The following is a 12,439-nucleotide window of genomic DNA, read 5'->3' as shown; positions in this document are numbered from 1 at the left end:
TCATGACAGACGATCGGCGACCCGCTGGACCGTTCTACGCAGCACGGCCCGCAGAACCACCTGGCTCACCTGGAGAAACTGCTCGAGTACGTCGACATCGGCGTCAAGGAGGGTGAGTCGCCGCTCCACCGTGTGTGACGTCATCTGCAGGCGTGACGTCACTGGATGGTAATACCGCTGAAAGCTTCCGGGAAGCCATTAGCGGGCGGGCCTCCGTCTCGTTGAGGGATGACTGCTCGTGCTCTGCTCATATACCCCGGTGGGGTGCTCTCTTTCTTTCCTCTCCGCTCTGTCATCCGTGGCCTACCTCAGATGGGATCTCTCTAGTTGACGCTTTTCCTGTTAATGAAGTTCCACTCACCTCATGGTCAACCTTCCTTTGCGACTCAAGTTAACACCCGTGATGTTTCGTAATTGTTTCATGATCCCCGTCTTCCCCAAATATTTAATAAATCGCCCACCACTGCTTCTTTCATTTTGCAGTTTCAGATTATAACAGTACCTACCAACAAGTGTCAGCTTAATGGCATCGAGCTGTTTCACCGCACCTGTCTACAGACCATATTCCTGTTATACTTTACTCCCACTCCACCCCTCTACACTCACACACACGCACGCTGACGCACCTGCCCCTCCCCCCCCCACTCACACACACGCACGCTGATGCACCTCTCTCCCCCCCCACTCACACACACGCACACTGACGCACCTGTCCCCCCGTCCGGCCGTCAGGTGCGCGTCTGGTGGTTGGCGGGAAGCGCGTGGACCGTCCCGGCCTCTACATGGAGCCCACCGTGCTGGCAGACGTCGAGGACCACATGTTTATCGCCAAGGAGGAGTCGTTCGGACCCATCATGGTCGTCTCCAAGTTCGCAGAGGGGTGAGTGTGTGTGTGGGGGGGGGGGAGACGGGCTCGACACTGCCGCTTCTGTTTGTTGCGCGAACTTACGTCCTTTGACAGACGCTTTTGTGTGTTGTACGGGGACCCGCAGTTGCTACTGTACACGAACCCCAACTCTAGCCGTCTGTCCTGTCCAGTAACAACCGATAACATTGATATCAACTGCCGGTCCCTGTACAAGAGCAGCTGAGGTTTTCTGTGCGTGCCCTCTGACAGCTTATTTTTGTTCCTTGTGAGTGTGCTGGGACAATTTACTCAATGTCGCTGTACAGTAGCAACTGCGGGTCCCCTTACCTACTGTTATAGTTCAGTGCTGTTGTACTGTTTTGATAAGTGCGTGGTGCGGACGCTGTTGTACACACTTCAGATGTATGGCGCGAAGGTCGCTGTGCAGTGTTTTGCTGTGTTTTGTTCAGGTGTGATAACTGCGTGGCGCGGAAGCTGTTTTGTGCTGTTTGTTCAGGTGTGATGAGTGTATTATGCCGTTGAGGCCGTCCCGCACTATTTGCTCAGATGTGTGTGGCTCGGGGCACGGGTGAGGTGGCTGAACCGCTGCTGTGCCCGCTCCTCTCGGAGCTCAGTCGTGATGACACACTCACAGCGGCTGTCGAGTGGCTGACAGCTGCGGCGTGAGTTAGCTACCGTGCTGAGAGGGAGGTTGGGCAAGATAGCGTGGGTGTTGTGCGTACGCTGCAGCCGGGCCTCCCTCGCGTCGTGTGTCCTCCTCGGCTGCCCTCCGAGCGCCGGGTCCGGGCAGCTGTGTGACGAGGACGGATACCGACCTGTCATTTCCGGCTGACCGAGCCTGCTGACGGAGCCTGCTAGTACTGCCCGCTGACAGAGGCTGTTGACCGAGACTGCTGACCTGCAGCTGACCGAGCCTGCTGACTGATTGCCAATCTCACAGTGACAGAGGGTGTAATCCTACCTCTTCTACTCCACAGTGACGTGGAGGGTGTCATCCTACCACCTCTCTATTTCACAGTGACGTGAAGGGTGTGATCCTACCCCCTGTTTCACAGTGACGTTGAGAGGTGTTATCCTATGACGTGGAGGGTGTGATCCTACCCTCTCTCTACTCCGCAGTGACGTGGAAGTCGTGATCCCATAGTATACTTCACAGTGGAGTGACGTGGACTGTGGAGGGTGTGATCCTTTCACAGTAACGGTGAGGGTGTGGTCCTACCCCCTGTTTCACAGTGACAGAGGGTGTAATCCCACCCCCTTTCTTCTCCGCAGTGACGTGGAGGGTGTGAATTGTGATCCTACCCCCTCTCTACTCCGCAGTGACGTGGAGGGTGTGAATTGTGATCCTACCCCCTCTCTACTCCGCAGTGACGTGGAGGGTGTGGTCCGACGCGCCAATGACACCGAGTACGGCCTGGCCTCTGGCGTGTTTACGCGCGACGTGAACCGCGCCCTGTACGTCTCGGATCGGCTCGACGCCGGCACCTGCTTCGTCAACACCTACAACAAGACGGACGTGGCCGCCCCCTTCGGCGGCTTCAAACAGTCCGGATTCGGCAAGGACCTCGGTACGTCAGCCGTTAACGCGTTAATGACCATTGAACATCTATGTGTTATCATTCAGTTTTTTCCTTAATATCCTCACAGCACATATTGTTTTTTATTGCCAGTCATTCGGGGCAGTATTGATAGTCTATATCAACATTATTGTAGTTTGTAATGTACGGATTATTGTTTTTGTGTCAATGTCCGTTCGTTATTTACTTTTGATAACGAGCACTTATTTTACAGTTTTAGAATTAACAAAACCTGCAGTGATGTGAAGTGGCATTTCGGTCTTTGGCGAAATATAAGGGGATTGATGATTGCTTATGTACATTTTAATTAGGACAAATTTTTATTTCAAGAATAGTATCGAAAGGGACTGGCCTGATTAAATCTTGTGTTTGCTCCGTTGCGGGATAATGTCTACCATCTCCGATCGAAAATAATTGTCCTCTAAATAGACCTTTAAACAGTTTTTTTATGTACCAAGGCCTCATTCTATTCAGCCAAATCACTGGTCTCAGCGAACTGGGTCATAGGCAGGTGTGTCGTTTGAATAGGCAGTGAAGTTTTTTAAGCCACTTGTGAGGCGCGTCCATATGTGCCCAGTCAATGAGTAAGTGTGGCCTGACTAGCTCCACGCTGGCAGCTGAGTAGGTACAAAGGTCAGGCCACTGACGGTAAATGATGGAATTCAGCCACCGTTATTTCACCCTTGTATTTCCGATATCTTCCTGTGTGATTGCAAGCTATCCTGACATTGTGTCGACCTTTGTCGCCATTTGGCGTTCGGATTGTTATTTGTCATATACGCATCTAACGGAACAGCGGTTACTGACAGTTGTAGAAAGGTGTGTAATGTATATGGTGGATGCAGGATTTATTGCTCACCTGAATTGGCTCGAGCCAGCAGTTGATGCGCAGTATCCTAGAGAACTTGTCCCGCCCCGAGACTCCTTGTTTCATTACGCAGTCAGTCTGTATTCTTTGTTTCTATCTTATATTTGTAATTTGTATAACGGCACCATTCATCGATACACTAGCCAAATGTCTTTCCAAACCATAATTCAAAGGACGGCTCAAAGGAGGACGAAGCAGAAAGACAGGTTGCACTTTGGAACAGAGAAGCTGGATCCTAATTATGTTTAACGTTCACCTCCTGCGTTACCCAAGGGAATACGATATAGTCCATACGTCAGTACTGTTTCTGTCTGACGGCTGATTGGCTGTCGTCGCGGGAAGCCGCGACGCTGATTGGTTCCCGGTATCGGTCACGTGACCACGCTCGGCTGACGACAGCTGGCTGAGCGGGGTGATCAGCAGGGCTGCTCTGTGATTCTGCTGTGTTCCCGTCTGTTGAATGTAAATACGTGCGTCAAACTTAGATTTGAGACTTCACCAGTAAGCAGAGTACCTTGTTGGCAGTCATGACAAAACATCAACGTTGAACGTGAAACATCAACGTTAAACATCAACGTTGAGCGTCGAATGTGTGTGCCATTTAAGACCGACGAATGGTCCTTTTGATCCCCAGGTGAGGAGGCACTTAACGAGTACCTCAAGACCAAAACCATCACCTTCGAGTACTGAGCCGGCGCCCGGCTGATGACGTCCCGGTTGTATGATGACGTCATGACCGTGTGATGACGTCATCGCTACCAACTGAAGATCACTGCGCCGGGCGGACCTAGTTACGCCGCCATCGGACTTATGTCAAACTACCGAATGTGCTCACTGGCTTAGTAAAAGGTCGGGCGTGTCAAACCGCTCAATGACTCGTTGAAATGTCGGGAGCCAGTGTCGCTCAGTGCCGTCGGAAAGTGCCGTCATGCTGATCTGATCGGTCTCGTCGCGATGGACAAGTGACGCGATGAGCCCGTCACGAAATGAACCTCTCTGGTGATCTGATTGATACTTACAAACATCCCTGGCTGTTGGGATGTGTTCAAAGATGTTGTATATAAAGGTCACTAGCGGGCCACGCGTGCTTCCCGAAACCTATTCGGGTACTCTGGATCAGGGTTTGACTCTGGATCTATTTTCACCAGCGATGGTATCGCTAATTGTAGCTATTTGTGGACATATAACAGGGATAAAAACTGGTATGGTGCGAATTTTTAGGATATTGTGCGCAACGTCGAAGTGGTCTTTGGACGTTGTATGTAGCCCTGTTTTATTGGGCTGCACAGTGCACACTATGGGTTAAAGTCGCGTGTTTAAGGCTATGATTTGAGCTCTGACTTTTGTTGATATATTTTTACGACGTGTGTCGTTTTCAATGAGTGGTGCGCTAATTTGAGTCTCAGTGACTGTTGTTTACTACTTACAACTCTGTTGCGCTTTGCCGTGTATGTAAAGCGCCTTCGGAGTATCGCTTAAGTATTCAGTCATCTCCGTGGTAGCTCACAGTCTGATATCAGTAAGCACAGAGGGGTGGTGAATTTCAATAGTCTCTGAACAACAAATAATTCGCAGACGTCTGATTGTGTATAGCTTTGTGTTTGCTGTTTTTGTGCTGCCATGCTGTGGCTGAATCTCGCCTCATCTGCGACTGCCACCTCGGTGTGAGTTTAGACTGGGTTAAGAACTGCCGAGCCGTATGGGTCTTTTGCTTTATCCCTGGTTGGTGTGGACTGTGGAATCCATGGTTCAGAGTATGCTGGTCTTTGTACGTAGAGCTTTTTCCATTTGTAAATAAACGGAATATCTGGTTTAGTATTTGCTGTCACGAACAGTTTCTATTGCCAAACAACTGTTTGATTAAAACGCGTCCTAAATGTGACGCCTCGTCTTCGCTGGCGACACTACTGCGTAGTTTGTAAACGGTGCGTTTGTAGACTGCGTGTTACATATCGTTTTCAGTGACACGTGAATGAGCGATGGCCTCGGGTGTTTTTCCCTTGTTCCTCGTCCATCGACAGCACGTCGTCTTTAGCAGCAATGCCTGGGATTGGGTCGTAGTGTATGATACTTCACTAGCGGTTTAAGAGAATTATTTTGTTCAGTGATTAGTTGCCATTTCTTTTGTAAGTGAATTACTTTTGAACGTAATGGCACATGTGGTCTTTACTTGATTCATCCTGAACGCTTTCTTCATTTTACCGCTACTCCTCATTTCAGAATGAGTCTCGTAAGACAAATTTATCCTGCGTTTCTCGGGCGAATATGTTGCTCATTCACGCAACGTTCGTCCAATCGGTGGGTATCAAGCCTGCTCCACATAATTTTGCCGTAGTCCGTACTTTGTGAATGAGTCTGGCCAAGCTGGATCATATGTCAGGGAGGGGCATATTCACAAAACCACGACACGAACGGATTATATCCGACTACGGCACGCACATTGATTGACGTCACAACCCATCCACTTACGCGCGCATTTTACGCAAACGTAAAAGTACGGTGTTTTTATGCCTGGTCCGATGCGTTTTTATCGGCTGATGCTTTCGATTGCTGAGCGTCTCTCAGTGAGTCCTGGCGCTCAGAGGTGGGCGGAGGGAGGGTCACGTGACCGGCGCCGGAGGCTGTGGCCGGTCACGGGTCACGGCCTGGGACAAGGTCGTGTCTGGGGGCGGGTTACCGCCGGCGCCGAAGTGGCAGTCGCCCTGCGCGGGCTGGGCGGGGAGGGGCGGCGGTGCGCGCTGTGTGAACGTGCCACCTGGGCCGGCCGTGTGCGCCCTATCTGCCGCCGCGCGTGCTTTTTCTGTGTGACCTCGCGGCCGAGCTTCCACTACCGAGGCCGAAGCGAGGCCAAAAGGATAGCGACACAAACAACGCAGAACGCTACTGCAGTGTTATATCGGCACTTCTCTGCGAGTTTTTTTTTCTGTGAGTTCGTTCTGTGTTACGCCACTACCTGCGAGTTCTCGCGGCTCTGCACCGTTCTCGGTCGAGTTCTCTCCGTTCTGCGCCACTCGCCGAGTGCCGCGGTGACGGCTGAGCCGTTCGCCGGCACAGTTGTGCCGTGTTCGGCCTCTCGACGACCGGTGACAAGTGTGCTAACCCGACCGGGGCGGCGACACGCCCGTCGAACGCGGCACGGCGCGCACTGACGGCTCGGCCCCACGGCGGCGGCACCTCCCCGGGACTGCAGCGGAGCGGAGACGCGGCTCAACGAACGGTGAGCGAACGGCTCTGGAGGGTGGGAGGGTGGGTAGGGAATTACAAACTTCGAGCCGTTTGTGAAATTCTTCCGGTCCAATGGAATTTAAAACCGTCTTCAGCTCCGAATTCAGAGCTTCACTTTAGAACAAAAAAAAAAAAGAACGGTTCGAATGGTAGGGGAAGCCGGGGGAAGCCCGGGCGCGGGGGAAGCCCGGCCACCCCGTTTCCGGCTAAATTATTCACAATAAAATGCTCAACTGTTTGTCCTTTCAGCGTGGCAGCTAAGGTAACGCCAGCATACAAGTTAAGGCTAACAAAAACTGCATATTGTTAAAGTTATAGCGCAAAAATGATATTTCAAGGGTTTTTAGCTACAAAGTGAGATATGTTGCACTGTTTATGTTATACCATACAGTACTAATATTTATACGAATGTTATGTAAGGACCGATTAAGTGTTTGTAGTGAGGGGTGACGAGGCAGGCTAGCTTAAGTATGACATTTTTTTCGAATATCGCTGTTCTAAAATAAAAATTAGCATATTGGGGTAACCCCGGGCGAGTGGCCAAGCTTACCCCCAACCGAGAGCAATGCCACTAAACCACTGTTTTCCATGAGATAATAGGTACTGAGCAGGTTTGGTTTACACCTAGATCAAAGATAAATTTCGAAAATAAACATGTTATCATAGACAAAGCCAGTCATTAAGGTTAACTAGGGTCAAACTACGTTTTTGCAGATAACGCGACAGACAATGAAGCTAGAGCTTAAAAAATGGTGTCGTTGTGTTCTTCTTCATCAGCCGAGTCGAATGATATGCAATATGATGCATTAAGGTAAAAAGAAAAATAACTTTTAAGGAATTTTGAAATACACATTTTTTTCAATTTTGCATCACGATTTTCATCGACCTGTACTGTATATGTGGTAGACGCTAGCAAAAATACCAGTAGTGACATAAACTCTAAGATGTCCAGAGCTAATCAGTACCTTAATATTTCACTTTCCGTTAATATTTGGAAGACACATAATGGTTTCATCAACTCGTTATAAAGCGCTGGGGAGGTGGCCGGCGTTACCCCTATGCCGGGCTTACCCCAGAAAAATAAACACTTTTTTAAAACTCGATTTTCTCAACCTTATACTTATTCCACGAAACCGAATTTTTGGGAAAACACGGCCAATGAACTTAGCTAGCTAACAGGATATCAACATTTTATACAGCACGTATGGTATGTAATAAAAATGAAAAAGAGCTTACTATGCCGGGCTTCCCCCGGCTTCCCCTATGTCGCAGCAGCATGAACCAAAACGAGTTAGATACGCAGCACTCGGCAGCCGCATCTCGCTTGCACTTTGCATATTTCACTGTCAGACAGCCTCACACGTGTCGCCGAAAGTGTGTCGTGCTTCGTGAATTGGTGACCTTAGAAAAAGGCACGGTTGGTAGTTGCTTTTTGCAGCTTGCATATACCTAAATGATAAATTATGAAAATGAATAAGAATAGAAACCCATTTCAAAAGTGGAGAAAGTCAACAGGCGTTCTCTCTTCGAGTCCTTATGCAGTGGCGGCGCCGAACACCTTCAATTAGGTAAGGGGGGGGGGGGCACTGCCGACTTTTGGTCCCATTCTTTCCATGCCACGACCATAGGGCTAATGTTGAAATGCCTAAATCAAAGGGGGGCACGGTGCCCCGGTCCCCCACCCTCGTTCCGCCGGCAATGTTCTTATGTCCTGTCTGAGAGTGGGATACGGTTTGAAAGGCACCTACCCGGTCGAGGGGGCGGATGCCGTCTTCCCCCCCCCCCCCTCCCCCCTCCCTCCACCACCACTACCACCACCACCGACGCATTTGTTCGCGATTGTTTGGAACGCGCTGGCTGAAGGGCTGTCTGTAAGCTAGCATACCTTGCCCTTGATTCAGGCGGAATCTGGAGATATCAACCACATTTCTGGGTCAGGTCAGGTCACTGACATATATGACGTCGAAAGGGAACATCTGTAGCCTGCACTATATCCTAAATGTCACAACTGCGCAAGATGCAACGCCCTCATTGCCAGTTAACATTTCACAGAGAAATAAAAGTTTCACGACTTGGCGACCGCCCAAGCTATCAACTTCTCCATCTCTGGTTTGGTTGTGGAAGTCACCTCAACCTGAGGTCAGGCCGGTCACATAGCCTCACCATTACATAAGTCGGTTGGGAAGATGCCGAAAATACTATTTTGAGGCCGCAACTGATCAAAGGCCTTTTCAAGCACGTAAATCAGTAGCGGCCGAACACCTTCAATTAACCCTCGCCGGCACAGGGGGGCTTGATGCAACCCTCCTAAGGTTTTTCGCGAATACCTGGCGTAAAAAGCGGCTGATCGCGGCGAAACTTTCAGTAGGTACCCTCGCATTGATCAATTTTACACCTACCGTAAGGTGGGGCTATTTGAGACAGTGGGGCTATTTGACACAGTATTTAAAATTGCTATAAAATAAAAACCACTTGAAATTTATGCTTAATTTTTTGCTCAGGCGATTTACTGCTCGATTCCACACCTCCCTGAGCAAAAATATCACACAAAAATCAAACGATCTTCATTTTATAACGATTTTAAATACTGTCTCAAATAGCCCCACTGTCTCAAATAGCCCCACTTTACGGTACCCTAAAAATTTCATGACCCTGACCCAAATGACCTTTGACCTGTGACCTACTTTCCGAGATCATGTTTGGCCGGACTTCGCGATTCGGCGTATGTCGGCTCGCATTAGCCGCGCGTTTGCAAGCTTTTCGTGGTTATGTATGCCAGGTTGTATGTAGAAAACCGACAGTTGAGAATTAACCCTCGCCGGCCGGGGGTTAATTCTCCTAAGGTTAATTCTCCTAAGGCCGCCCCCCCCCCCTAAGGTTTTTCGCGATAGCTCGGAACGCGCCGGCAATAGCAAGCTGAAATTTGGCATACCTGAACTTTTATTTGAGCCGGATCTTGTGACACCAACCGCATTTTCAGGTCAGGTCAGGTCACTGATCTATGACGTCATAAGTGAACCTCTGTACGGTCCTCAGATGTCGCAACTACGCAACGCCCTCACTGCCACAGGAACTTTCACAGAGAGATGAAGCTTACATAGCTTAGTTAGTATCCTTCAGATGTCTCACAACTTGCATGTCTCGAATTCTTCCAAAAGGTCACATGAGGTCAGGTCGGTCACGTGACCTCACCATTATGAGTCAACAAGGGAAATGAAAACTGCTATTTTGGCGCCGGGAACGATCTCAAACTACCACAAACACACGGAATCATAATTTCATGCACTCCTTGCAAGGTCCGATGCTTCACATTTGCATTGTTGACCTATTGCGACGTCATTTATGACGTAGGTACTAGGGTCAAAGTTTTTCGTCAATATCTCCCGATCAAATTGAGCTAGCGAGTCGGGAAAGCCCCCAATTGACTCAAAAAGACCTGCCAAATCAAATGAAGTGCAATATGACATCCATCAATCAGTTTCGTGACCTGGGGGCTCTGGAATGACCTTGACCCGAGGTCAACGCTTCAAGTTGACCTCACCCGAACTAAAAGTACCTATGCCATTCGACGTGCATGAGCGAAGCGAACACGATGATGCCAAAAATCGCGGCGCTGCGACCCTAAAATCGGGTACCAGTCGCTGCGTCTCGTAACGGCGAACATGCTCGTTTTTTTCCGCGACGCTCTAGCTCCATCAGGAGGAAACGGCGAGGGGTTCGGACCAGCCCCCCCCCCCTCGGCCAGCGCGTATGTAGAACACCAAAAGGACCGGTGATGTTTAAAGCTTGCGTTAACGCAAAATAACGATCTGATGCAGCTTGATGATCCGCAAGGACTACCATAAATTATGCAAAAATATGGGTGATACTGATGACTGGGGTATGCTTGCTGCTTGCAGCTGAAGTCCGAGGTGCGAGGACGCGGTTTTTGACAGTTTTCGGCCGGCTAAGGGACTTGGATCATGAATTGAATACGTTCATTCATGGACCTCTGTAGTCTGTATGCACTACAGTGGTAAATAAAATGGCTCATCAAATCTTCGCTATCTTCGGCTATCTTTGGTGCCTTCTTGTCCTTCGGCTATCTTTGGTGCCTTCTTGTCCTTCCCCCCCCCCTCACCCCCGCAAACACTTCTCCAGCGATTGTCTATGTAACTAAGGGCCGGGTGCCTGGGGGCCGTCAAACCATTCGACGATCAGCGAAGACGGCTGACGTCTGCGGCTGTTTCAGGGTAGGTATGCTGTGCCGCAGGGCACCGGGGTAGTGCGGCGCAGCAGCCGCCAGAGGCGGCCTTCATGGCACGACAGCGGCATCCGTGCAGGCTGACAGTTATGCAACCGTGCAGTGATAGGTACTGCCATTCACCGAAGCTATCGTAACCGGTGCTTGGTTGCCAAGTGGCACGTCATGAAAGGTTGAAAACTGGTAACTAGTGCATTACTGAATTACTGTCGCATTAGCGTGGAATGTGTTTGTTGCACGGGATGCCTACCGTACCAGTAACAACAACGGACGTTGGCTGGGAACTTTGGTTCACATCCGGAATTAGGTATATTCACATTCACATTCACGTTTCCCATGTGTATGAAAGCCTGACGATAAAATATATGCTATAGCGGGCAGCAATTCTGGACCCACCGACCAAAAATGTAAGCTCGCATGTCACATGGCATTGCGTGCAAGCTGCAAAGTACGAGTCGTATCTGACTAAAACAGTTACATCAGCAATAATACAGTGCGGCATTATGCAACTGGCAAGACCATCTATAATCGGATCGTAGATTGTTATAGGTAAAAACCTTCACTGACGGATCCAAGGGGCATAAAGGGGAACTCCCCCCGCATCTAAAAGTGACAATTTTTTAGAAAGTAAAAAGTAAACAAAACTTTTATGAGGAGCAAAGTGTTTTAAACTGCTCAGCAGCGCGTAAGGAATCGAAATCCGATGAGTTTGTAAAAATTTGGGAAACTTTTTGGGAGTATGCCCCCACAGCGTCCAAAACTGCCTTTCTGGATCCGCCAGTGGAAAGCATTCCCGACATTGTAAATGTAATAGCTGTCATTGACTCATTTGTCATACGGTAATTGGCATCTACTGGAGCCGAAAAACGGTCGCCACAGCTAAATTTCATATTAATGTCAATCCCAGAGTTATGATTCTTGAACGCTGCAAAGCACCGATATGAAAAAAAAATCATCTTGGCAGGCTAGTGGCTACTGGCTCGTGATGATACCCAAAGTTGTTGTGCTATCTTTTCGGCGTCAAAAGACGGCATCTGGAAGAGGCATTCATTTACGGATGTTTACCCCTGCCACGTAGTATACCCGTAATCTGAGAAATGATATTAACATTTTATCTGTTTTGAAACTTCGAACTATCCCCATGGTCTTTAGAAACGTCGCTTTACAGTGCATATATGCATTTTTGTCTTGGACAGGGAAATGCAACAATTAACGAAGGACGTAAAACGGTGACACCTTAAATGGATACAGCTATCGTGAATTTCTCGCGTGTTATCTACTGGTATCGCTTCTTTAGTAATTTTTGAAGGACTGGGCACGGAGACCTGATGATCCCCAACTGAAGTTATGTCCCTGCACAGCATCGCTACAATGCCTCCACACAGTATCCGAGACTACTTTCTGGATCCACATATGTCCCGGCCCAATCTCACCAAGTGCGGTAAACTCAATTTGGGGTAAAATACCAAACTACCCCACTCCGTAACTACAAAAATACTGTCCCAAAATTAAGTTTACATAACTTGGTGAGATTGGGCCAAGTGCCCAACCTCACCAAGCTAGTTTAACTAATTTCGGGGTAGTATTTTTATAGTTATGGAGTGGGGTAGTTTGGTATTTTACCCCAAATTCAGTTTACCGCACTTGGTGAGATTGGG

General features: G+C 49.0%; 2 protein-coding genes across 6 annotated transcripts in view; both read left to right on the top strand.

The window, feature by feature from the left end:
- The window catches only part of LOC122382320 (cytosolic 10-formyltetrahydrofolate dehydrogenase-like), a 37,015-nt gene extending 31,887 nt beyond the window's left edge, over positions 1–5,128 (top strand). For all 4 annotated transcript variants that reach the window (XM_043367500.1, XM_043367497.1, XM_043367498.1 and 1 more), the window contains 4 exons: positions 10–112; positions 733–880; positions 2,237–2,436; positions 3,948–5,128. In XM_043367500.1, coding sequence (XP_043223435.1) covers positions 10–112; positions 733–880; positions 2,237–2,436; positions 3,948–4,003 — 507 coding nt within the window. In that variant the 3' untranslated portion in view covers positions 4,004–5,128. The remainder of the gene's footprint in view (positions 1–9; positions 113–732; positions 881–2,236; positions 2,437–3,947) is intronic.
- A 748-nt stretch (positions 5,129–5,876) lies between these two features.
- Positions 5,877–12,439, top strand: part of LOC122382325 (major facilitator superfamily domain-containing protein 4A-like) — a 43,984-nt gene continuing 37,421 nt past the window's right edge. The window contains exon 1 of one of the 2 annotated variants that reach the window (XM_043367516.1): positions 5,877–6,530. The gene's annotated coding sequence lies outside the window, so the exon portion shown is untranslated. The remainder of the gene's footprint in view (positions 6,531–12,439) is intronic. The other variant, XM_043367510.1, reaches the window with a different exon arrangement.

This window comes from Amphibalanus amphitrite, unplaced genomic scaffold (genome assembly GCF_019059575.1).
Source record: "Amphibalanus amphitrite isolate SeventyFive unplaced genomic scaffold, NRLGWU_Aamphi_draft 000137F_arrow, whole genome shotgun sequence".
NCBI lineage: Eukaryota > Metazoa > Arthropoda > Thecostraca > Balanomorpha > Balanidae > Amphibalanus > Amphibalanus amphitrite.
This window is presented reverse-complemented; position numbering and strand designations above follow the sequence as displayed.